A 26,732-nucleotide genomic window follows, 5' to 3' on the forward strand; every position below is an offset into this window, starting at 1 on the left:
GTAATTTCAGTGCATACATTAATATGCATAGAAACAGTATCCCAGTTTCCCATCTCAGTGCCAGGGGATAAAACAACTATATATTCCCTTCTCGTCTGACCTAACTTTAAGGTGGAGGCTTTCTCCCGGATGAAACGTTAGAACTTTTTAGCACTTTCTTATTATTTGAATTACGTGATTTTAATGAATCGTTTGCGTAAAAGTTATAGTTTAATTGCGGTCATAAACTTTGTTGATCATAAAAGTCTGGATGAATTGTCCGAATTATTTGTCATTATTGGTTCTTCAAATCAACAGTTGCATGTCCTCCTTTGCCATTTGTGTTAAACGGAGGATACACCTGTTCTGATGCTAACAATGCCAACAGCCTTTGCACCTTCACCTGCAACACAAGATTTGAAATAACCTCAGGCGATGCCACCATAACTTGTGATCAGAACGGAGTCTGGACTGGAGAAACAGCTTCTTGTGGTTTGAGTAAGTATTAACAAGGCGTGCTGCAACCAATTGGTAACTACTCCAGCCTCACAAAAGGCATAGCACCCCTCCCCCCCCCCGCCTCCTTGCCCAAAGTTATTGTGAACTTATCAATTCTCAGTCCATTATCTCCCCCATTACCCAGTTGCCCCTTCCCCTCCCCTTCACTGTTTTCAACTTTCTAAATGTTTCCTTGATGTCAGGACTGTTAATACATCATGATGTTACCTCTTGTACACTTAAAGTGTTCCAAACTTTAAGTGTTTGGAAAGGCAGTTTAATCTTTCCTGTTGATCAGATGGTTAAACTTGCAGTTGCAATATTATGCCAATGAGACAAGGGAGGGTTCTCTCGTGGGTTTGGCAGAATTTCATGGGAAGAATAAATCTCGATTGAGAAATGGAATCATCCTTTCCTCCACTATTCCCCTCATGACCCTTTTCCCGTTCCCCATTTTCTTAACCTCTCGTGGTTTCCACTTCTCTTTCTCTTTGGGATGTTTCTGTACTTTTCCTCTTTCCTCCATCTAACAGTTACCTGTCCGGATCTCGGTGCCGTTGCTAACGGCGACCCACCTTCCTGCAGCAACGGTTTCTCTGCTGGAAGCATGTGTACATATCAATGCAACGCAGGTTTTCTGTTGATCGGCCAAACTTCCAGGGTCTGTGACGCAGCCACCAGTTCCTGGAGTGGTTTCCAACCCACCTGTGTTCAAAGTGAGATATTATTGTCCTGTAAAGTATGATCACCAAAAAAGTAATCTTTTTTATGTCAGATAATAAATTGGACATGTGCATTCAACTGTTGAGTTTGGTAACGATAGAATGTTGCAGACGTGATGAAATCGTTGAGAAGAGATGAAATAAATATGCATTAAGTTATTGCAGGTTATATGAGTTATTTTCATTTTGTATTCAGTGTTGGATAGGTCACCCCTATTGATAATTCAGGAATTTGCTTTGAGACAAGAAACACACAATGTTTATCTCATTCCCAGAGTAGCGTTAATTTTAGATGTAATTTTCTTTCTTTTTTTGGTAACCTGTCAAAATTGTTACAAATTTCTGAAAAAAAATGAATTAATTTTCAGCTCTGAAATATTATACCAGATGTGATTGACTTCATCCAATAGCGCACATACCAAAATGTATTTTTAAGATTGTGACAATTTGAGGGAAGGGACTGGCAGGGGGGAGGTGGCAGGGGGGTTAGGACTTGGAAATAATTTCATTTTGCAATTTTGAGAGGCTGCTGTATCGACAGGTACAAGCCAAGACATCATTAAACAATTTTCATTCTATGCTACAGTTGTGTGTTCTAGTTTGACCGGGATTACTAATGGAGGTCAACCAACCTGTACAGATAGTTTTAATGCTGGCAGTATGTGTAGTTATACCTGTAACTCTGGTTTCTTGCTCTCCGGTGATGCGCAGAGAACGTGCGATCTCAACGACGGGACATGGAGTGGCATTGAACCTACCTGTTCACAAGGTAAATCCATTTTACTTTTAATCGTAATCATTCTGTTATGACTCCGACCTGAGATTAATATTATAAAAGTCCTGTTTTCTTTTGAAACAAGGTTCAAATAAACCGGCAGCACAGTTTAGCAATTTACCAGCGGTGCCTCTACTTGTACACCTGACAACCACCCGTTGCCAATGGCAACAATTGCCTTGCCTCTTTAATCAAGTTGCCATAGGTGACTTCACAGTGATCACTATTGTTGAATTCCAGTGTCAAACTAAGTCAGGACCAAAAATATCTCTCAAACTTCGGGAAATTTGTACGCCTGAAAACAGCTTTAAAACAGCAATAGGGTTTGGGCACACAATATCATTTTGCATTTATCTATCTGTCCATCAGGGAATATGCTTATTTAAACATGTGGATGAAAAGAGCGACAGGGGGGCGGGCCTATTTGTCAAAGGCAAGATGATTTGGTGTCTTGGTTCCCTTTTATTATAGCTGAAAACTTCCAGAGGTGCCATGTGAAAAAAAGAATATTTTAAACTAATTGTTGCAGATGCAATTTCCTGTGGATCATACTGTACAGTGGTTGTTTTTTTTGTTTTTGACCACCAGTGGTCTGCCCCAGCCTGGATGATGTAACAAATGGTCAGTCACTCTCCTGTACCGATGGATTTAACGCTGGCAGTGTCTGCACCTATCAGTGCATTCCAGGTTACCAGGTCGGAGCTGGCCAAGCTTCCAGATTCTGCGATTCAAACACCATGACTTGGAGTGGCACTCAACCGACATGTGTACAGAGTAAGCACTGGTTGCTATGGTAACAATGTACCCATTTGTATGGTTGGAAGTAAGAGATAATTACCATTGTGGTTCCTGATTGTTGAATTTGTCAAGTTAGGCAGCTTTGCTACCTATTCTGAGGGTTACATTGGCCTACGGGCTAACAGGCTTGGGACCAGTGCGAGGGGATTCGCTAGTGCATGGTTGTCAGATATACCAAATACCGATTGGATCACAGAGCTGATAATAATGTATGCCCTTGTCTTGGCCCGGACTATTCATATATATATCATATCTGTATCTTCCATATATACTGAACCTGTCAAATATTAAGCCCCCCTCACTCTCTCTCTGTCAGTTAAAGGGAAATCCCTTGGAAATGTGCAAATCATTTGTTAGACATTAAAATAATGACAAAATAATTTCATTCTTTCTGGTTTATTCTCAGTTTCTTGCTTAGACCTACCTGCTATTGCCAATGGTGGTGACCCTGTATGCACTGACAGGTTTTTTGCTAGCAGCGTCTGCACTTACTCTTGCAGTAGCGGATTCCAGATTACCTCAGGAGATGCATCCAGGATGTGCAGTGTAGATACTGCAACGTGGAGTGGGACGCAACCATCATGCTCAGCAGGTAAACCCTGGAAGAATCTCTTTATGACACAAGAAAAGTATTTCTTACTTTTCAAAGCCTTTTATGGCCTAGCTTACAGCACTTACAAATGTACTATAAAGCCTATCCTACAACACTTACAGATGTACTTTATAGCCTAATCTACCATACATGCAGATTTACCTTATAGTCTAGCCTACAGCACTTACAGATGTACCTCATAGCTTTGCCTACAACACTTACAGATGCACTTTATAGCCTAACCTACAGCACCTGCAGATGTACTTTATAGCCTAACCTACAATACATAAAGATTCAAATTATAGTCTAGCCCACAACACTTACAAATGTACTTCATAGCTCAACCTACAACACTTACAGTTGTACTTCATAGCTTAGCCTACAACACTTACAGAAGAACTTTATAACCTCACCTACAATATACATGCAGATTTACCTTATAATCTTACCTACAGCACTTACAGATGTACTTTATAGCCTAACGTACAACACCTGCAGATGTACCTATAGCCTAACCTACGACACCTACAGATGCACTTTATAGCCTAGCCTACATCACTTAAAGATGTACTTTATTGCCCAGCCTACGTGCACAGTTGTGGCAGTTTCTATGTTCACCATGAGTGCACCATAGACAGACATTTTTGTTGTTTTGTAATATTGGCTAGTGCCACCTATTATTCACTTCGCACACATTCCGATTTCAGCTTGTTGTTTGGCAGAGATAAAACAATAATTATAAATATTTCCAATGTAGAATATTTCTGTTTAAGAAAATCAATATTCAGGGGTTTATTCATTACTAAATACAGCATCAATTACCACATTTACACACATTGCAAATAGTATTCAGGGAGAAGGTAGCTGTTGTAAATTACATCAAAACCTTTTCACTTTTATATATTTTTCTTGTTTTGTTTTTAGTTTCAGTGAACTGTCCAAATCTGGCACCAATTACCAATGGCATTTTGCGATCTTGCAGTAGTGGATTTAGTCCGGGTAGTGTGTGCACATACTCATGTCTGGATGGGTTCACCTTCCAAGGAAGTGGATCAAGAACTTGCAGCGATATCGGTGAATGGTCACTTCCAGAACCAGTATGCATCCAAGGTCAGTTGCATATTATACCCTATAGTCAATTTCAGTTATGACGATGGGCAAGTTATTTCATAAATGAGCATACATTTGTGTCTGTGAATGAAAATAGTGATGATATTTTAGTCATTTTAATTTTTTCTTTCTCAAAATGTCAATAACATGCCGCGAAAGTGTCCATTAGCTATAGGTTGCATCCAAAAACCTGCCGTTTGTACTGACCGGCAGGTTTTTTCTAGTTGGTCAACTGAATGATCAGTCCCATCTTTTCGAACCTAAGTTGAGCTGCCTATTCGTCTATTATGCAACTCATCACACAGCTAGTAGCCAAATCACTATCAGATCAACTCTTCCAAACTCACACGTCTGTTTGCAGGAGCGATAAAGTTTCAGTAAGTTGAGGTCAAGAGAGCTGAAAAATGCAACCTATGGTTAATGGACTTATTCTCATCATGAAGGTCTAAGTTTTTAGGCTTGTGTCACATGTATGCCCCATATTAGTGTTGTATCTCCTATGCTTTGTCTTATACAGCCACCAATGCAGAGTGTAGCCAGCTACCAGAAGTGTCTAATGCTATATTACGATGCTCCAATGGCAATCTTGAGGGCAGTGTTTGCACTTACACTTGTAACAATGGATGGATTTTGCGGACAGAACTGGATGGTACTCGCACATGCCTGGCAGACACATCATGGAGTAATAATGAACCAACTTGTGAAGGTATCTTTAATAAAAAATATCTCACAAAAATGGCACTATTTTCACTTTGTTTTAGGATTGATGTTTACTGTTTTCCTCTTTCCAATATGATCTAGATCAAATATGATGTTAGCACAAAATTTGCATAAGATGCAAATATAGCTCATTGTTGTGCTTAGCAGAAGTATCTCTAAAGGTCTGTTAGCATACTAAAGGCATACTAAAGCATAGCAAAGTATACTAAAGGCATACTAAAGCATAGCAAAGCATACTAAAGATTTGTTTATACTGCATGGTACAGATGGGCAACAACTGAAATGTGATTCATGATGGATATTACAAGTTTAGTTAATTAGTGCTAGTTAAGACATCTGCCGATACATTAACCTGGACCAACTATGTCAATGAGGAGATGTGCTAAACAATGTGCCAACCATGGAGGGTCATGTGATGTGCCCCCTTGCACTCAACTCTTAATGGTTCTCCTTGAATTTATATTTTACGATAACTTTGGTCATGATCTCATAGCTTACACATTCCTTCTGAAGCTTACCGAATAATGTAATCTAGCTCAGTGTTACATTTCCTCAATGTTCACCGCAGGTTTCATCTTCAAAACCTGCCATTTTGAATATAAAATCGAACAGCTGAACGCATGCTGCTTATCAAGGACTGTACACAAATGTTCATAGACACAAGATGCAGACGACATGATTTGTTGTTCCATAGCAACGGAAGTCTCCTTGCCATTTTGTTTGCACGTAGCATGATAGGAGTGCAGTGACAGCCGCAAGTAATTGAGTATTAGACTGTTATAAGTGACAACTGCCAGGGTCCATGCAGATCAAGCTTTTTATGACATGGAAAGTAATCTCAACACTGTTATCATCCAAACCCAAGTATTGCTCAAATTTTCCGTAAGTGGACTGTGTCTACGGAACACTTCAAACTGACAAAGGGTTAAATAATATGTTAATTGCACCTGGGAGCAAGTGACATGACCCTTCATGGTTGGTAGGTTTTTGTACTGTGGAGTTAGAGTTCCAGGTCATTTTAAGTTTGATGGTTTAAGAGAGAAAAGTTAGTGAACTTGCCCAATGAAACTTATATCTAGAAGAGTAATGTTGATACTCCAAAAACTACAGACATCTAAACGACCCTCAATATTATAGTATTAGAAAGTCCAAGCAAGAAGCTATTCAGACCTCATCTGTAGTTTCCAACATTAAGAGCAAGCTTCATGATGGATGACACACTCTTCGTTTTATCAAGTAAAGTTGTAGTAGATTTTAGAAAAGAGTGACCTTATTTGTTTAATAATGTTACAAGAGGCATATGTATTTATCTCCTTTGTTGAAATATGTGTAGAATCTCTGGCTAGTAGGCAAGGAAAATCATTCCATCCTTCTCTTCCTCCTGTTGCACCCATCCAGTGTTATATATTCCCACCCCATGCAACCTCCCCCCCCCCCCCATTTTAAACTGTTAATTTCCTTCATTCTGTTTTGTCTGATGCCTGACTTCCCTGGCTTTAGATTTGAGGAGCCATTTTACTTTATACAGTTATGACCAATTTGACAGAAGACTAAATCTCTTTTTTCGTGCCATATTTTAGTCGTCTGCGGCACCACTCCGGGCTTTATTCAACCAAGGATTGTTAACGGTAACCTGTCCGGTGCAGGGGCGTGGCCCTGGTTGGCATCGATTCGTAGCGCTAATGGGAACCATCTCTGTGGAGGAGCATTGATCCATCCCGATTGGGTGTTGACAGCAGCTCATTGCATGTAAGACAGTCACTTCTCAGTTAACCTACTTTTGATTTTGGTGAATCCCTAGTGATTAGGACACGGTGCAACAGAACATCATTTGTAAACCCTACCCACGCAATTGTCTTGGATGGACACAGGCTTATATCAAGTCTTCTGTTTGATGAATATTCAGTGAATTAGGAGGCAGACTTGTCATTGTACCTTCCCAATTTCTGCTCCTGGGACCTTTCACCGCCTCTGATGTGTCGGAGTGCACTTCAACATCTGACCAATTTCTCGAATATGAGGGAGCGAAACTACCCCATTCGTCTTCTGTGCAGCCAAGGTGCTCGAAGGCAGAACCAAACCATTTCCCAATTTGCCAATCAGACTTAACCAAACCCATGGGGCGTTGTGGTCAAGTGGTTAAGGCGGTGGACTTGTGATCTAAGGGTTACAGGTTCGAGCCCTGACCAGATCATTGCGTTGTGTCCTTGGGCAAGGCGCTTTATCTCCATTGCCTCTTTTCACCTAGGTGTATCAATTGGGACTTGCGAGGTAACTTGTAAATAAAGTTGCGTGCGCTGGTTTGTGGCTGCACCCTATGGGAAGTCCCCCAGGGGACACGTGGTTGGGGAGCACTGTGGTGCCCCAGGAGAGATTGATTGAACTGTGCACACTTTGGTGTGTAGGTGTGATAAGTTACCAATAACCAAGTTTTCAAAGCGCTACGATCTCGATGTAGCATCCCTATATAAGTGTCTAATATGTATGTATGTACTTTACCAAAAGAATCCACTCATCAACACTGAAAAGCAGAAGTTTTGAAAGGGGCAAAAGAATCTGGTTCTAAGAGAGATTTTTTAACTGGGAACTAATGTCAAAAGACCAGATTTTCAATTTGAAAAAACCTTTATCATTACCCTTACCAATTGATTTAGGAAACTCTGCTTCACCATTTTTCCCTAGATGATGAAGTTTGCTGAAAATCTTTGTTTTACCCGTCGTACCCACTCTTTCACCAAGAATTTCCACAAAGCTCCTTTTCAACTTTCCCTAGACAATGAACTTAGCTAAAATATTGTTTTTTTTTTCCCTTGCCGCATGACAATTTAAGGTTGTGAATGAGTGGAATGGTTTGCCTGAGAAATTTGTACTTGCAAGTAGTGTGGATGGGCTTAAGAATGCTTTGGACAAGCACTTTAAGCATTGTAATCAGTCTGAGTGTTTGTGTCTTCAGTATTTTTTTCTCTCTTATAGGGTCCTTGAGAGGGACTTGAGTGTCCCTCCTGATCATTTTCTCTACTAAACTAAGGTGATATTTTCTGTTACTATAATTCTGCGGTTTTTCTATATAATTTCCTCGTTTCAGAATCGCATCCATCAGGACTATTGTCCTCGGTGATCTCTTACTAGACGTCAGTACCGCCAGTCATCAGGAGTTTGAGATCGGTCTGACAATCGTACATCCCAACTACAACGACTTCAGTCAGAGGAACGACATCGCTCTGATAAAGCTGCCCCAGTCTGCAGTCTATGACGAGTTCGTTCGACCACTCTGCCTGAATGACATCGAGACGGAAGAGACCACTTTTCCCACAAACTGTTTTGTGGCCGGATGGGGGTACACCCAGGAGGATGGTGAGTGCAACCTCTCTCCCACTTTCTTCACAACCATGTATTCATTTCTTTAATTCTAAGGGTGTCTTTTTTATCAAAGTTAAAGACCGTATAAAGTGGAAATTTGTTTAGGCTCACGGCTGAAACTTGACCTGTTTACATTTTGAGACCAAGGTTGTAAATAGTTTAATTAAGCATGACAATGTGGCTAGGAAGCTTGAAAACCACTACGAACAAGTGGAGGGGTGAACATGCATGGGCAGCTTCCCATTCAACTGGTTGGCTTAATATAATAACTTAAGTTATTATCTATGAAGGTATACACCAGGATAAACACAAGGGCAACTTTAACAGCGTTTAATGCAATCTAAAATTTATCATACTACCCATTTCCTCCATACCCTCCCCCCCCACCTTCACCACCAACATCATAGAAAGAAAAGCTACCCCCCACATTCACCACCAACACCATCTTAGAAACAAAGCCACCCCCTACATTAAATACTACCAACACCATCTTAGAAACAAAGCCACCCCCTACATTCAATACTACCAACACCATCTTAGAAACAAAGCCACCCCCCCCCCACATTCACCACCACTCACACCATCTTAGAAACAAAGCCACCCCCTACATTAAATACTACCAACACCATCTTAGAAACAAAGCTACCCCCTACATTAAATACTACCAACACCATCTTAGAAACAAAGCCACCCCCTACATTAAATACTACCAACACCATCTTAGAAACAAAGCCACCCCCTACATTAAATACTACCAACACCATCTTAGAAACAAAGCCACCCCCTACATTAAATACTACCAACACCATCTTAGAAACAAAGCCACCCCCTACATTAAATACTACCAACACCATCTTAGAAACAAAGCCACCCCCTACATTAAATACTACCAACACCATCTTAGAAACAAAGCCACCCCCTACATTAAATACTACCAACACCATCTTAGAAACAAAGCCACCCCCCCACATTCACCACCACTCACACCATCTTAGAAACAAAGCCACCCCCTACATTAAATACTACCAACACCATCTTAGAAACAAAGCTACCCCCTACATTAAATACTACCAACACCATCTTAGAAACAAAGCCACCCCCTACATTAAATACTACCAACACCATCTTAGAAACAAAGCCACCCCCTACATTAAATACTACCAACACCATCTTAGAAACAAAGCCACCCCCTACATTAAATACTACCAACACCATCTTAGAAACAAAGCCACCCCCTACATTAAATACTACCAACACCATCTTAGAAACAAAGCCACCCCCTACATTAAATACTACCAACACCATCTTAGAAACAAAGCCACCCCCTACATTAAATACTACCAACACCATCTTAGAAACAAAGCTACCCCCTACATTAAATACTACCAACACCATCTTAGAAACAAAGCCACCCCCTACATTAAATACTACCAACACCATCTTAGAAACAAAGCCACCCCCTACATTAAATACTACCAACACCATCTTAGAAACAAAGCCACCCCCTACATTAAATACTACCAACACCATCTTAGAAACAAAGCCACCCCCTACATTCAATACTACCAACACCATCTTAGAAACAAAGCCACCCCCCCCACATTCACCACCACTCACACCATCTTAGAAACAAAGCCACCCCCTACATTAAATACTACCAACACCATCTTAGAAACAAAGCTACCCCCTACATTAAATACTACCAACACCATCTTAGAAACAAAGCCACCCCCTACATTAAATACTACCAACACCATCTTAGAAACAAAGCCACCCCCTACATTAAATACTACCAACACCATCTTAGAAACAAAGCCACCCCCTACATTAAATACTACCAACACCATCTTAGAAACAAAGCCACCCCCTACATTAAATACTACCAACACCATCTTAGAAACAAAGCCACCCCCTACATTAAATACTACCAACACCATCTTAGAAACAAAGCTACCCCCTACATTAAATACTACCAACACCATCTTAGAAACAAAGCCACCCCCTACATTAAATACTACCAACACCATCTTAGAAACAAAGCCACCCCCCCCCCACATTCACAACCACCAACACTTTCTTAAAAGAAAGGAGGAATCTGCCTTCTTTGCAACAACTTTGTCCCAAATTGTATATGTAAACTAGACATCACCCAGAAAGGCTTTCGATATTTAATTTTGACCAGTGGTTCAATCTTAAAAGGCATGATGACACACTGGGTTGTGTTTCATGTCTAACATTGTATAATAAACCCATCAGTTCTACATGGAACTAACAAGATTGAGATTCCAATGAGAGTCTAATGTAGAAAACATACACTGTAAATGTGCACTACGTTTTTAAATGAAATTAAAGACTACAGCACCAGGTATAAGGCAGGGAGGGGTGGGGGTGGGGACCTGTCCGGTGTTGTAAAACATACTTTATAACGTGAAACTGATTCCCTAACTTTGTTATGCTTTTTATTTTCATCCACAAGTTGTTCCAAATTCTGTAAATAGTAGATGCAACATGTCGATTACTAGGTTTATTTATATCCACACCTTCAATCTACGGTAAACGTTTTGCTTCCATAGCTGGGGTCGCCAGCAATGAACTCTACGAGGCAGAGATTCCGTTCTATGACAGGAGTCGATGCGAGCAGCAATTCTTCATCGTCGGGATAACTCAAACACAATTCTGCGCCGGTATTTCCGGAACAGATGTACCAGATGCATGCCAGGTATGGATATATTACTTAATCATAATCCATAACTCATTAATCCACTCGTCAGTTGCAAGCACAATGATTGTTTCTTTTCTTTTGCTTTTTGATGTTTTTTTTTCAACAAAAACTACTTTCCATTACATGATTAACAGCTAAGGCAGTGGACTTGTGATGTAAGGATTACAGGTTCGAGCCCTGGCCAGATCATTGGATTGTGTCCTTGGGCAAAGCACTTTATCTCCATTGCCTCTCTTCACCCAGGTGTATAAATGGGGACTTGCGAGGTGACTTGTAAATATAGTTGCGTGCGCCGGTTTGTGGCTGCACCCCAGAAGAAGTCCCCCAGGATACACATGGCCGTGGTGCCCCAGGAGAGATTGTTTGAATTGCGCACACTTTGGTGTGTAGGTGTGACAAGTTACCAATGACCAGGGTTAAGTACAGCGCGGCGAGACTTTATTTTAAGTTGCTAAGAACTGTAAATTATTATTATTATTAACTTCAGTTGTCTGTGGCATCACTCCAAGTCAAAAAGATCACATTACCCATCCTCTACCTCATGCTGTGACTCTCCTCTCGTTTTAACAGGGGGACAGCGGTGGTCCGTACATGTGTTACAATCAAAACACGGACTCGTGGACCGACGTGGGTGTCGTCAGTTACGGCATCGGGTGTGGATCGGGGACCACTCCCGGCGTATATACCAGGATATCACAATATAGAGACTTCATCAACAGTACTATGAATAGTAACTGAGGCCTCGGCTTGAATGAGGAAACTAATCTTGTTTGACGTCTTTCAACAAAATGCTCTATTCCTAACCTAAAGGACTACATACACTTTACTCCCAATCTCTCTGCCCGGCAACATATAAAGTCACATAAAGGGCATTTTAGTGAAGAGACATGCAGCGATACAACTCACTTTAAATATTAATTTCCTTTTCTTGAGTGAGTGGGATGAAAGTGGGATGGGGTGGGGGTGGGTGGAAGAGGTTTGGAGAGGAGAAAAACTGGTCAATTAAAAGAATTGAGCGGTTTCAAAAGAAAATCCAATGAAATTTAATTTTAATAAGAAATATATGAAAAATTATAAATAGATATCTTTTTTTCTTTCATTCAATAGATTCACTATTTCATCCTTTTATTTTTACTTCTTTGATTTAACTTTTCCAAATTTTTCATCTTTTCAACTAGTACTTAATCAGTCTTGAATCAAACCTTTACAAAATTTGGCATTTAAATTTATTATGCAATTATTAAGAACCAACTCTTTCCTGTCTGGTTTCTGAGAAATATTTCAATTTCTCAATATCATTACTTATTTTAAAAAGTGACCATCTTCAAGTTGAATATCATTCTTTTACAACTTTAAACTCGGGGGTCTTTTGGGAACCTACTTTTTCAATTCTTGATGTTGAAGAGGGGGAAGGGGTACACCCTTAACTCTCACCCTCCCCCTAGACCCACTTCTGCCAACTCTGTGACAGAACAGAGGGAGTGGACCAAGAGTATACACCCCTCCCATGCCCCTCTAAGTCTTCTCCACTCTGCTTTTAGTGGAAACATTGCAAGTTTATTGGCTCAGTTTCTGCACAGCATCTTCAAGATAAATTTCTTGATCTGGTTTTCCATTTTCTTAATTTAATACAACGTACAGAAGTTACAGGAATAAATCAAAATCCATATGTAAAAGTCAGAATATATGAATTAATTATTATTTCCTTGGTTGGAACTATAAATGAATTGTTGACTATGTTTGTAAGGTTATTTTAAAAACAAATTATATCTCTACAATTAAAGCAAAAATCCTTCGTAACCACAATTTGTCATGTAGATATTATTTCTTTCATTCTTCCATTTTTTTGATAAGATTCACCAGAATTGAAGAAACTATCTAAGATTTATCTTTTATGTCATATTTTCATTCACTGGTCATCAGCTAAAGTTCTTCTTAAATTTTTTAAAAGTTTTGTTCACAAACGTAACAGATTATAATAACCATGTGATGAAAATTCTTGCAGTAAAATGTATATAAATATTAAATATATTAAATTGCAATATGCAATATTTACATTCCTTGCTTACATTATATCTTATTTTGAATCTGCTATATCTTATTAAGTTATTATACAATTCAGTACAATCAGTCACTACACATCAGCAGTTGTCTCAAACTTTAAACATACAGCTTTAGTCATTACTAATGCTCTTATAAGATTTTTTCTTCTCGATGGTCTGCCATTTTATTTAGTTCTGAAACATTATGATTTGTTCATGCCTCGGAGTTTGGGGATAAATGCTGTTTGAAGTGACCATTATGTCACCCTCTAGCAATATTTGGGGCCGGAATGGATAAACATTTTCATGTGTCTTTTGAATGAACAAGAGATAGCATACTCATAATTTAATATGTTGGAGCAATGTGTCGAATTTAGCTGGATATTTGGGATACCTTCACCTGTTTTCTTAGTCCTGGGCTATTCCAATAGACATAAGAGGCTAGAGGCCCTCAAGGGACCCAAAGGTCCAGTGGCCCATTATGGGGACCTGAAGTTGATGTTATCCAACACTGCCTTCTCTCTTTCTGTAAAGTGGGTGGTTGGGTGGGATGGGTGGGGAGAGGAGGAGCAAATGTTTCATGAACAAATAGTTTGACGTAGATGAGGATACAGTTTTGTCCACCAAACTGTATTATATATATTTTCCTCCTGTGTGTGTATTCTACAGGTTGAAACATAATTTAAACTGAGTTATCAATGCATTCATAAAAATTCAATGTAAATTATTACTTAGAAATTAATACATTAGTTATCTTAAACTAATTCGCACAATCAAACTGATCTTTCCATTAAACATGATATTCCTGAAAGACTTAGTCATAAATAGGTGATAGCTTTATAATCTTGTCCAGTAAAGTCAACCCTTTGAAACTTTCCCCTCCATATACCCCCCCCTTCTCTCCATCACACTCCCCTGGGCACCCATCCTCCTCCAGCCCCAGTTGTCGGTCATGATATTAGTCAACCATATTCAAAATGACCACTGAGGTTAATTTCTGCAGTTTTCAGACAGAAGTTGTACATGATGTTGACTTGAGTTGCTAACTTACAAGAAAAGTCATATTCGACAGACTTCCATTAACATTACCAAGCCCGCTGGAAATGAACTCTATTAGTATATTAAGTGATTGTGTATAAAATCACTGAAATGCAGTTAATTTAAACGTTTTTTATTGTGCTGATCCCATCCATCTCAAAACATTTGAATAGATGTGGGATGGGTGCAGGAGGGTGGGGGAGGAGGAGCCGGGTGGGAGTATCACAAAATTGTATCTTTAGTTCAGCACATTGTTCTTATCCTTGCGTTCCATACCCTCGACTACTCTGTATATATCAGGGGTAACCTTTAATTTGTATTTAACGTCAATCATACCAGGGTACGGTTGAGTGGCCAGGGTTCCACACCTCTGAATACTTGGAAACCCATTTTCGACCAACGGGTGGGTTGCGGTGACAAGGAGGAGCCGATCAAAGAATTCAACTTCCTCCCCCTGGTATTTTAGCATGCCTTCCGTCAGCTCGCGTATACCTGTGGTAATCTGTGCCCTGCTTATAGCTTCCATCTGGGGAGGAAACTGTTCTCTTAACATAGCCAACCATTTAACTTTCGGCATCACTATGGGTAGTGTCTCGATATCCCATTTCACGTCCACGTGAACAGCCTGTAAATGTTTAATAATTTTAGCATAAGGCTCCTCTGAGTCATCGGTCACGAACTTTTTATTCGCCTCAGTAAACATCGGTAATGTACTCATAGGACCCGGTCTGTGAATAATCAACAAACGGCCCAGCGGCGCTAAGGTTCGTAGAATATGAGAAAACGTTTGGGACGGATTTGTGAAGTGTTCCACGGAATCTTTCAACAAAATTTTATCAAACGGTGCTGGTTTATCTTTGCCTAAACTTTCAGCTAATTGTCGGAAATATTCTTCAGCTCCCACGTGTGAGATACGAAATGGAAGTAATTTCTGTCCCGGCGTCTCTTCGTAGTGTATTAACCCCGGAAATATATTAACCATGGGTTGCAAGAGACAGAATTTCTCCTTGATTTTCTCCGCGAGACTGCCTTTATTTGAGCCAACGTAAGCGAATCTCTCGTGTGTATCTAGTTCCAGATGTTTGTGTATCAACTTGAACATGGCGTCCTCGTACGCGTCTCCGAAGCTATAACTTTCCTCCAGCCGATATTTCGGTATATCCAACTGATTTTGCCATTTTTCAGTCACCACGGAAAATGGTGGTGGGCTGTCTGGTAACACAAGTTCGCGTGTATTCGTCCTTGCATGTGTTCCTCTTTTAGTTGTCGACGATATCATGTTTAGTATAAATTGAAGATGATATATCTGCTTTAATTAAAAACAAATTTACCTAGCAGATGTAAAAGTACTATGTAATAAATACCTTTATGGCTAATTACTGTAAAGCTGCAGTAACTTATGCGAACATATTCACAGTAGGTTCATGTCACATAGATACCTCCAGCTTAGTCCTCTACAGTGATATATCCAAATTAATTAGACACAACGGCCGGCGAACAGAATTGACATCTATTCCGAGAAATTGAACTTCACAACAATTAGCTCCAGTATTACGTACATACAAGGGTAATATCCATTGACCGGCACATCAGACACTATATATAGGCCAGCTCTTGCATTCAAACAAAGAGAATAAATATTCCAGCCGTTTTAGACTTCTTCCACTTCGACTATATCTGCATTCAGTCTACTAACGCGGGATCCATCGAGTTCATCACAAACATAAACTAACCCCAAACGCTACCGTGCTGCAGTGTGTCTTAGTCGCTTAGGGAAACAAGAAAGGTAACCAATTCTGAAATTACTTCCTTCAGTCCTTATCCACTTTGGAATTTAAGATGACCAAGTGAAACAAGTAGGCCTAGTAACTTAATCTGTAAATGAGCTCGACAAGTTACTGCCTTCGTAACCAAGTTTGTCAAACAGATTTAAACAGTCCACCGATTCAATATCGCAGTTCACAGTGATCTAGTTCCGTAAACACATTACACAGTTGACACTGGTGTTGATAAAAATCGACTTTTTCTTGTGTTAGTCTTTTCAACAATGTTTACAATGCCACACAAAGGGAACATCGCGCATGTAAAACCTAACTGATCGATGATCTCGTTGCCATGGTAGCAGGACGCTCGTTACTCGTCTGAGCGGCCGTGTGTGTCATAGTGAGGTGCTGCCGGATGTTCATAAATAAATGAGCACAGTTCGTGGAAGTTACATACATCAAGGGGGTCGTTAAGGTCGCAAGAGAAAAGAATAACCCATCATAAATTTATCATTACGATGCCATGAGTTTATATATATAGTTGCCGTTATTATGATCGAACTACAGAGCTATAAAACCACGGTTGTCTGCATGGAACAATATAAACCTACTTTACACAAGTAATATACGGTTTTCAATGTAAAATCAGGAATATTGATAAGTACACAAATATTATGACTAATTAAAATCAGGAAAATTAATAAGTACACAAATATTATGAAAATTGAATAAGGGTCCCCCTTCGCCCCCCCCACCCTCGGCTACGCGCCTGCGCAGTACTGTCGTTAAGAGATACTGTAGGAAAGTAGACTAGGAGAGATACCGACCTCTTTTATAGGCAAAGAAATATCATTGTTGACTGGATAACCGCTACAATAATAATTATAAAAAAAAATAGTAAATGATTACTCCATGCAAAACCCATATACAACATAGAGAAGAAGGGGACCTGTTTGTATTTTATTTTCAGCGAGATCAGCTTACTGATTATGTCAAATCTTCTACAAATTTGCAAAAATCACATCATCAGTTATTCCGGCATATGTTGGTTTATGAAGTTCAAGAAAAAGCATGAAACAAGTATGAGTTGTGGGTTCATAATGTTCGACCATGAACAAACGTTAGCATATCAAAATGTAGAATTGCCAAAGAAGTTTTCCGTATTAAACGATGAGTTTAGACAAAAGTTTAGTATTAATAATATGCCATTGTTCAAGACCCAATTAGACCACACCTTCATTTGCCGTTGCCCCTTCTATTAAAGTTCATTTCCCACCTAAATCAACCTATTTTAATCATGTCAGTTCACCTAATGAATCGCATCTTTATTCTCTGATGTTGTTCATATATGAAAAACACAGTCAAATGAATGGAAGCCCATTGGCCAAACCCCTCTCGAGAAAGCAAGCTTGTTCTAATACTGCGATATCAAGGTTTGACAATTATTCAATAAGTTATTTGGGATGGTATCTACTGCCAAAGTAGAGCTGAACAAATAAATGAATAATAATATAAATATAAATTATTATTATTATTATTATTATTATTATAATTATTATTATTATTATTATTATTATTATTATTATTATTATTATTATTATTATTATTATTATTATTATTATTATTATTATTATTATTATTATTATTATTATTATTATTATTATTATTATTATTATCATTATTATTATTATTATTATAAATATTTTTTACTTGATGAGTAAATGTGAATGGCTCTAATGTACTCCCGTAGATTCGGCCCCTGGATTGCTTTCGTGCATGCGTATTTGTTGTGAAGTTACGTTCCCGCGAAAACAGCACATGTACGCTTTTACATGCTTATATCGTATGCGATGTATAGCTGGGCTTTAAATCCTAGGCTTAGGTCAGATCCCAACCAACACAATTAGTACTGGCCGCACAGAAATTCATGACTGACTGTCACGATAAGGTCTCTGCACATTTACACTGCTACAAAATCTTATGCTAGTTATTCAAGTAGTACCTTAATTTCTGTGTACAAAATGCCTGCCGAATTATCATCATACGAAAAACAGAGGCTCAAGAACATAGAAGAAAACCGACGGGTTTTGACCGAGCTTGGGCTCTTCAAAAGTGTAAGTTCGACATATAGTACTACTAGGCTAGTACTAGTACTATAGTACTAAAGGGTTTAACTTCATTTAGCCTAATTCGTAAGTTTAGGTAACTTTGGCTAAGTGTGAAGCCTAGAACTTTAGAAAGCCTAACCTATGTTGTTTTGTAACAATGAATCCTTTTAAGTTTAGGCCTATATGTATGTTTCATTTACTCGGCAGTCTGTGACTAAACTAGCCTTATAAATTGTACGTCACTCATAAGTCATATGACTTTCCCTTTACTTTTGGCCAATGATGTATCTCCTAAACAGTGACAGTTTAACAAGTTTGAAAAGTTAGGTGTCGGTTACGTGTGAAAAAGTAGGTGACAGCAACACCTATCCTTCCACAAGGCCTAACATTAACTTAAGCCTAGCCCCTCGATCTTTTCCATTATGTGACTCAATCATGTCTATGTAGCTGTTCAGTTTAGAACGTTGGCTGATAAAAGAGAGAGCTTAACATTTTTGCAAGCATTTCTAATGTCTAACTACTTGAACACCAACTATTATATTTGCTTGTAGGGTGTAGGCCTAATTTTAATGGTAGGCTAATTCATGTTAGTGTTTACTTATATCCAGCTGTTGGAAGGGATGTCACCTGAAAGTAAACTGATTGTTAACCACCTTTTAATTTACGCAGTTTGTGGCACCACCCAGAAAGAAAGTCATCAAGAAGGCCGTGAAGAGAAAGCGTGAATCCCCAAAGCTTCCATCGAATTCAGAAAGTATCATTCCAAAAGAGGGTGCTGTTGAAGCCGGAAGTAACTTTGAAAGCGGACGTCGTAGGTCTAGGAGGCTTAAAGGACAGGTTTGTTATTTAATTAATGCCGGTGTTTGACATGTTCACTAGTTTAGCCAATCTAAACATTGAGAAATTGGACCAGCCGGAGTTGGTAGGGTTAGGGAGAGAGGGGTAATGGGAGGGGTGTCTGTGAATGCATGCATAGCTAAATACATTACAATGTTTTGTGTCAGGGTGCTCACAGTTTGTGTTAACAAAATCTGGAAAACGACCTTCCTGACATGAATAAACTATCAATTGATAGAGAGGACGGTTGGGGGGAGGGGAGGGGGTTAGGGTTTGAAGAATGTGATGAAGGGTGGGGAAAATGTGTGAAGAAATGTAGTTAATACAATGTGTCAAGAAGATTCTCCAAGTATGGACGAATCATCCAATTTTCAATGTCAAACATATCAAATGATTGGAAACTTTAGATATTTACAAAATCTGTTTATTCTACATTGTTGTTTTTTGATTGATTTATTTTCATTATGATTGTCATCTTTAATGACGGTAGTCCTGCTCAGTGCAGAAGCACTGCTTTCCAGAGGAGCCCTCAATTTGTTGAATAAAACACAAATAAAAATGGTAATTTAGAATTGGTCCATGGTTCATGACATATATGTATGTCAGTTCGTTCGATGGTTTAACCGTAGCATGTAAACCAACAGACTGAAATAACATACATAGAGATTGACATGTAAGACGTCTTATGTAACACACAATAACTTTTATTTTTTGCAAATTAAACAAGTCAGTATTCCAAATTATGGTATAGGCTTAACTAGGCCTACTGTTAAGTATCCTAACAATTGTACAAAATGTATTGTTACAGATTGAGTTACAACGTCACTGAATATGTTTGTGTAAACAAAAAAAGAATTAATAAATAAGATGTCGGCAGTTGGTATTTAGGTAGCCTGAAAATTTGAGGGAGAATAAGTGCCACGTTTGGGCATCATTGTTTTTTTTAGGTTGCCATAGAGGGCTCCCTACCAGATGCGGAGGAAACACTACCTGATGAAGATTACAGACCGACTCCAAAGAAGGTACCGAGAGAAAATTTCTTTGGAGCCATCGATGGTAATAATATTTTTTTATTTACTGTTATTATGTATTTACTGTTCTTCAGTTTCATTGATTTTGTGTTGACTGTTAAATGGTCCTGGATACAGGAACCTCCGATCTTAGTCATGTTGGGTTTTCCTGCTTCCCGTAAACTTGGCAGTTCAGTTTTGTGTAATCTACTAACCTTCTCATTTATTACAGGGATTGAAGTTGGAACTACATGGGATATGCGCATATATTGTTCGGCAGATGGCGTCCACCGTCCTACCGTAGCTGGTATCCATGGTAGCGAGGAGGGATGCTACTCTCTTGCACTCTCTGGAGGCTATGAAGATGATTTAGACTTTGGAGAATACTTCACCTATACCGGGGAAGGTAGGTGTAACCTTGGTAACTTCAATAATCAATATAATGTCATTTGTTTGTTTACTTGGGTATCAATAATATCAATAATCTGCCAAAGTAGTATAGTGCCCTCTCTTGTACTGCCAGATACTCTAAAATGTTGCATTGTTTTATTTTTGCTAACAATAGGAGGAAGAGACCTGAAAGGAACCAAGATGAAACCCAAAAATCTACGGACGGCTCCTCAGAGTAAAGACCAATCTCTGACCAGAGGTAAGTAGCATTGTAGTAGGAGAAGATCGTAATATCAGATCAAACTTAAAGAATCGAGAGAGAGGGGTGGGGAGGGGTGGTGTTGGGAAAGATGGTACACATCACCCTGCATAACTGGAAGCCTAATATCTCTTGGATATAAGCCATTTGTGGCCACAAACCAAGACCTCCCCTAAGCAACCGCTTGAGGCTGTCGTCCAATCAAATTGGCATATGCCACTGTCTGTTCGAAGCTAGTGGTTGCATAATACCTATACATTCAATGATCATCCAGATTGCTGTGAATAATGTTGCAGAGACTGGACTAACGTGTATGTTGTTAGTGTCTGTATGTTTGTGTGTGTTGGGGGATGGGGAAGGGGGTAGGGGAGGGGTGGGTGTAGATAGACCTGTAGAAAACTATTTTAATGGTTGCTTCTTGAGATTACTATTCCAAATGAAAAATTTCTTTTCATTTGATTAGTGTGTAATCTAAGGTCATATTTTTGTCTGGAAATCCATGACATGACATTGTGTGGGTGAGTCCCTCATGTTGACATCAATTTTAGGGTGAGCCCCTCATGTTGACATTAGGGGTAGCATCCGTACGATTGAAGGTAACTGGATGTCACCTTGTTCGCCAAAAGATTGTTTAGATGAGAATGACAGGCTGTGTAATTATTTAATGACCTGGTTTGCCTCAATCTGTGAGAGGTGGACAATTGTTGTTAGCTCATACCAGCATGCTGGTGTGAGCTATTGTTACAGTGCGGCGTCTATCACTCTATCACTCTATCCGTCAACAATTGGTAAAACCGCTCCCACTCGCACAGTGTTTGATGGAATTTCATGAAACTTGGACACAAGGACCATTGGGTATAGGGCAATCAGGGATGGTCCGAAATTTGGGGTCAAAGTTCACCTGTGGGCCGTAATGGGCCATTTTGTGGAAATACGCAAAATGCTTCTTCTCCTACAGATTCCATGATACAATGTTGAGGGTTTGTCACGATAGTACTATGGAAGTTTTACCTTCAGGGTGTTCATGAATTTGAGATCAAAGATCAACTAGGGGTCTTTTGTGGCCCGGGCCGCGGCCCTATATTTTCAAATTGCTCCTGTTCGTACAGTGTATGGCCAGTAATAATGAAACTTGGTCACAATGTTCCTCCAGATGAGAGTTACGAGGGGTGTTCGGAAAATTGAGGTCAAATGTCATTTAGGGGGTCATTCTTTGTAATATTTTCAAATATCTCAATCTCCTCAAGATTTTGATGGATCATATTCAAAGTTGAACTGATGATTGTTGGATTGTGTATGAATAAGGTGATGCCTAATAATTTTTGGTCAAAAGTTAATTAATTACAATTAATCCCCATTGTTTAAAAAAAATCTGAGCCTTCACTTTTGCCAAAGCTCCTTTAATTTGTCTCCCAGTTTCTGCAGTGTTTGTTTACATTTGTGGTTAAACTCTGCAGAGGCTGTTAGTGGAATTAAAGCAGGACTGGGAGTTGTTATTAACTGTTGAACTGTAAGCATGAGAGCCCTATAGCCAATCAGCACTTGCTGATTCTTAGAAGTCTTTGAGCCTGAGGTATGTAGGCAGCCAGCCAAAATTTTGGCAAGGAGTGCTTCAGGTCTGCTCAGGTAGAGGGGAGAAAGTTTAATCGGGTAGGTCAGTGGTATTGTTTGAGAGAGTGGGTAAAATAGGATTTAAAGTGGGAAAATAGGAATTATAGCCAGTGGTGTGGCCAGGATTCTGCTAACGGAGGGGGGGGGGGGGATCCCTCATGGGCCCAAAATTGGTGGAATCTGAAAAATGGCCTGAAATTTGGTGGGCCATAAAGTTTTGTGGGCCCTACATTTTTAAGCTCGAAAAGTTATGAGCTTCTGCAACATTGGTGCTCTAGTTAATAATTGTAAGCAATCACAGCTCAAGTTCAAGCTGGCGAAAATTAAATTTATTGACGGCCGATATACAATTTTCATGATAGTTCTGGGAACACTTTTAAGGATCTGGGAATGATACATGAATTCTAGGGGACTGCCCCAGGAAATCAGGGATGTCTAGTAATCTTAGTGTAACCTAGTTCTCAAACATCTCATCAATGCCCTCTAACCAGGTTAGAGACCTCTCAGGTTATAGACCTGGTTAGGACTTCTAACCAGGTCCTCTAACTAACCAAGGTCCTCTAACCAGGTCCTCTAACCAGGTCCTCTAACCAGGTTCTCTAACCAAGGTCCTCTAACCAGGCTCTGATGTCCACTTTATGTTGCAGGAAATCTTGCCTTGAGTCGCAGCTCAGAGTCTGGACGACCCGTTCGTGTCATCAGAGGTTTTAAGCTCGACAGTCCCTACGCACCTGATGAAGGGTACAGATATGATGGTAGGTCAACATCAATCGAACTCCTCATTACGTTTATCAGGTGTTTCATATTCCGAAATATACTGTTTAATGATTGCGTAGTTGCGTCAAAGTTTTTGAGGTTGTGAAAATTCTGTGTACAAAAACATATAAGAGATACATCTTTGTGGTTGTGTTGAATTGGCATAGTGTTTGGCTTTGCATATGCATAGTATTTGGCTATGCATATGCATAGTATGTGGCTATGCATATGCATATTATTTGGCTATGCATATGCATAGTATTTGGCTATGCATATGCATAGTATTTGGCTATGCATATGCATAGTATTTGGCTATGCATATGCATAGTATTTGGCTATGCATATGCATAGTATTTGGCTATGCATATGCATAGTATTTGGCTATGCATATGCATGGATTTGGCTATGCATATGCATAGTATTTGGCTATGCATATGCATAGTATTTGGCTATGCATATGCATAGTATTTGGCTATGGTACCAGATTTATTCTCATTATGTCAAATCTTTTCATCACAGTTTTGTTTAAAATCTGTACATGTGATTGTTTTTGTTGTCTACTGGATAAATGTCAGTCAGTTGGGACAATTTCCCAATGCTAAACTGTACTCCAATATCATGCTCTCAAAGCACTGATATTGACAGTACAAACAGTTAAACCTTGATCTGATAGAAACATGATATTCATACTGCTCGTACGAGTGCTCTGATTGCGGGACATAACACTACAGTATAGAAAAAGTTGGTCCAACTGGGTGCAAATACTCACTAACAAGTTCACAAAATGCTTGGAATAAGTTTGCTTTTTGGTAACGTGAGAGATACCAAATTTGAAAGGGTAAATTATGAAAGGTTTCTGTCTTGTAGCCATTTTTCTTTGTTATTTTGTTACAGGACTGTACACAGTTGAGCGTCACTGGTTTACTACTGGTCTTTCCGGGTTCGGGGTATTCAAGTTCGCCCTGAAGCGTTGTCCGGACCAGGCTCCCCCGCCCTGGGGAGATGCTGAGGAGGGTTCCCCTAAGAAGCTAGATGTGGAGAAAGAAGAGGATGCATCCTCGGACAGTGGCTTCTCAGAGAAAAGTGATCCAGCTCAGTCAGGTAAGACAAAATGGTTTTTTAACCCTTTTCTGGTTGCTATGGACCTTGCGCCTCCCCCATTTGCGAGGGATGGTGGCTTTGTTCCCTCTTATGATATATCTTGGTGCTGAAAAAAGATCATTTTACTCAAAACAAGGTTCGTTGAGGTAAATAATTGATGATTTTTTTGCCCACTGGCAGCATTTCCTACTTGTTATGGATGTTTTGTTACGCACCACCACCCCCAAATTGGAGAGTAAATTCAGTATCTCCCAAAATTTGTCTCCTGTGCCCCCCCCCCTCTCCCCTTTCATGAGAAATCTTGGATCTGCCACTGCGTACTACTTTATTTTCATTTTCGTTTATTCAGTAAAGTTTTTTTTTAAATAATTCACTAAAAATGAGCAAGCCCCAGCTTAACAAATCTTCTGTTGTTTTAGGTGCTAGATTTATGCCATTCTTGTTCCATTTAAATGTTCTGTTTAACAAGATCTGTACTTTATAACACACTAGATGTCTTGTATTTTCCATTTTATTTAGAAGTTGATGCTATGGATTCTGCTCTCTGCATTGTTTTATCGTTACTTAGCTCAGGTCTATAAAATTAGCTCAAATTGTTTTTTTTAAAATACAAGTTAATTTTTACTCATTTTGTTTATTCAACAGGACTGAACCAACTATAGCATCAACTCAAGATTTAACTTTTGCGGGCTTTACTGTCTGGTACTTTCAATTTCTGAAAGTTTGCTGAACCACTCGCGGAGGGGGGGTGGGGTGGGAGGAGGGAGAGTTTTCTCCCTGGCAAGAGGAGGGAGAGAGAGAGTTTTCTGCCTGGCAAGAGGAGGGAGGGAGAGTTTTCTGCCTGGCAAGAGGGTTCAGTATGTATATAGCTTAGTGTCATAGCTCTGCATCTCAAAGGAAATATTTCACAGTAGGAACATTAGTGCGACCATTCTATGAGCTCCAAAATAAAGACTGAAAAAAAATGTCTGGTGTTCTTCCCAAGACTGATGGCAAAATAAAAAAAAAGGGCTGAAGAGAGTTGCTACAGTAGTTTGGAAATGGACCAAAATTAACCATAACTCATTTTGAATTTTTTTTAAATTTATTTTGAAATGAACCGGAATGGACAATAGATAGCCACAATATGAAGCTGCATTATGGTAAGAGAATGTCATGCATAATAAGGCAATTTCTTCAAGAACATTTTATTGGTAAAACTTAGAAATTACAGTTGAGCATAAGTTAAAAACATGACCAATTTCAATAAGTGGTTACACATGTATTGTCAGCCTCTTTCAATATTTTTTTTTTTTCATTTTAGTGATTTGTTTTCCAATGTTTATCCTAGCCAATTAATGCCAATTAATGTTTATCCTAGCCAATTAATGTACTTACAAGTTCAGGGATATCGTTCAATCCGTTCGCTGCATTTTGTATTTTTCTTTCTTGTTTTAAACATCTTTCAATTGACACTGCCATTTAATGGAAGGAGTTTTGTCTCATTTTTGTATTTTTTTTTTTTACCTTTTTTAACACATTTTGTATGTTTGTATACATGTTTGAATTTTGTACCATTTTATAACCTGCTAGAGCATTTGAATACATTTTCAGGTTTTTTTTAATTTGAAAAATTAAATCAATATCTTTGTCTTTGTGTTTGGTTCAAGTCAAATGGAAATTCACAACTTTTAGTCCTTGTTTGTAAGACTTTATTTGCTGTCATTTATTATGGACGTGTCGAAATGGTAAAATCTTTAAAGCTCTTGTTTTTGTTAACAAGATTTATCAATATACTGCAAATTTTTGTTACACGATAACATATTTCGATGCGAGCAGAATTGATCATTTTTTTTATACAATTTGACCTCAAATTATTTTTTTCATCGACACAAAAAGACCAGAACACCTATGATCCTCCTCACTAAGGCAAATCCACAATGCCAGGTATCAACTTCTGCCAGCACATACTTTGCGAGGAATTACGTTTACAAGAAGAGTCGCAAACACACACGATACCACCAGCACATCGATTCCTTATGCCTGATATGGCGAGGAATCAAAACCAAACAACAGTCCATTTAAAAATTGCCAAATTTTACCAATAAACGCAAGTAATTTACAGTTTCAGATGAGGTATTAATTTTAGAAACAATTATTGAGGTAATAATTATTGAGGTAATAATTATTGAATATTATTGTGGTAATAATTTGTTGAATATAACATTAATATTAAGAGATATTGAAATATCGAAAAGATTGAGATATTGAAAAGATTAAATATTGAATAAAATTTAAAGTTAGTGGAGATATACTGATAAAAATAGCATCAAAATGGCAATAAAACTAACGACAAAAAAAAAAACAGCGCAACTGTAATAGTAATAGCTGGTTCAACATAATACAAGTTCTTGAATAAACAATGTTGATCTTCCTAGAAAAAAACTTTTATCTATAAAGGAATTATGTCAAGTTGTTTGGTTTCTTAAATATTAGTCACAAAAAGGTCCAAGCGGCTGTTAATTACCTGCAACCAGGCTGCATGCATCTATGCGATATGTG

The 26,732-nt window shown here is 38.9% G+C and overlaps 3 protein-coding genes and 1 non-coding gene across 6 annotated transcripts in view; 2 read left to right on the forward strand and 2 right to left on the reverse strand.

The window, feature by feature from the left end:
- The window catches only part of LOC139984086 (sushi, von Willebrand factor type A, EGF and pentraxin domain-containing protein 1-like), a 55,417-nt gene extending 42,680 nt beyond the window's left edge, over positions 1-12,737 (forward strand). Inside the window, exons 27-37 of one of the 3 annotated variants that reach the window (XM_071997791.1) lie at positions 298-477; positions 1,011-1,193; positions 1,786-1,968; positions 2,563-2,748; positions 3,179-3,364; positions 4,289-4,474; positions 4,992-5,180; positions 6,775-6,943; positions 8,280-8,548; positions 11,128-11,273; positions 11,847-12,737. In XM_071997791.1, the coding sequence (XP_071853892.1) occupies positions 298-477; positions 1,011-1,193; positions 1,786-1,968; positions 2,563-2,748; positions 3,179-3,364; positions 4,289-4,474; positions 4,992-5,180; positions 6,775-6,943; positions 8,280-8,548; positions 11,128-11,273; positions 11,847-12,014 (2,045 nt within the window). In that variant the 3' untranslated portion in view covers positions 12,015-12,737. Of the gene's footprint in view, positions 1-297; positions 478-1,010; positions 1,194-1,785; positions 1,969-2,562; positions 2,749-3,178; positions 3,365-4,288; positions 4,475-4,991; positions 5,181-6,774; positions 6,948-8,279; positions 8,549-11,127; positions 11,274-11,846 lie in introns of those variants that run through there. The other 2 variants (XM_071997792.1, XM_071997793.1) reach the window with 2 other exon arrangements.
- On the reverse strand, positions 12,385-16,310 carry LOC139984087 (uncharacterized). Its single transcript, XM_071997794.1, has one exon. The coding sequence runs from the start codon at positions 15,633-15,635 to the stop codon at positions 14,595-14,597; it is 1,041 nt and encodes a 346-aa protein (XP_071853895.1). The 5' UTR covers positions 15,636-16,310; the 3' UTR covers positions 12,385-14,594.
- Positions 16,311-17,953: 1,643 nt separating this feature from the next.
- On the forward strand, positions 17,954-25,813 carry LOC139984091 (uncharacterized). The gene is made up of 8 exons (XM_071997798.1): positions 17,954-18,233; positions 18,897-19,064; positions 20,012-20,120; positions 20,307-20,480; positions 20,640-20,723; positions 22,982-23,089; positions 23,985-24,191; positions 24,837-25,813. Exons 1-8 carry the CDS (start codon positions 18,141-18,143, stop codon positions 24,851-24,853), a joined length of 960 nt encoding a protein of 319 aa, XP_071853899.1. The 5' UTR covers positions 17,954-18,140; the 3' UTR covers positions 24,854-25,813.
- LOC139957884 (small nucleolar RNA SNORA15) lies at positions 23,328-23,431 on the reverse strand. Its single transcript, XR_011789550.1, has one exon. It is a non-coding gene; the product is annotated as a small nucleolar RNA SNORA15 (small nucleolar RNA).
- Positions 25,814-26,732: the final 919 nt, after the last annotated feature.

Source organism: Apostichopus japonicus, chromosome 17, assembly GCF_037975245.1.
Source record: "Apostichopus japonicus isolate 1M-3 chromosome 17, ASM3797524v1, whole genome shotgun sequence".
NCBI classification, from domain to species: domain Eukaryota; kingdom Metazoa; phylum Echinodermata; class Holothuroidea; order Aspidochirotida; family Stichopodidae; genus Apostichopus; species Apostichopus japonicus.

What these genes read in the sequence shown, in the direction of transcription:
- LOC139984087 (XM_071997794.1), bottom strand. Translation starts at nt 15,635, where the DNA reads ATGATATCGTCGACAACTAAAAGAGGAACACATGCAAGGACGAATACA.
- LOC139984091 (XM_071997798.1), top strand. Translation starts at nt 18,141, where the DNA reads ATGCCTGCCGAATTATCATCATACGAAAAACAGAGGCTCAAGAACATA. An exon ending in AGCTTGGGCTCTTCAAAAGT is followed by an intron (nt 18,234 to 18,896) that starts GTAAGTTCGACA and finishes TAATTTACGCAG; the next exon opens with TTTGTGGCACCACCCAGAAA. An exon ending in CTTCACCTATACCGGGGAAG is followed by an intron (nt 20,481 to 20,639) that starts GTAGGTGTAACC and finishes TGCTAACAATAG; the next exon opens with GAGGAAGAGACCTGAAAGGA.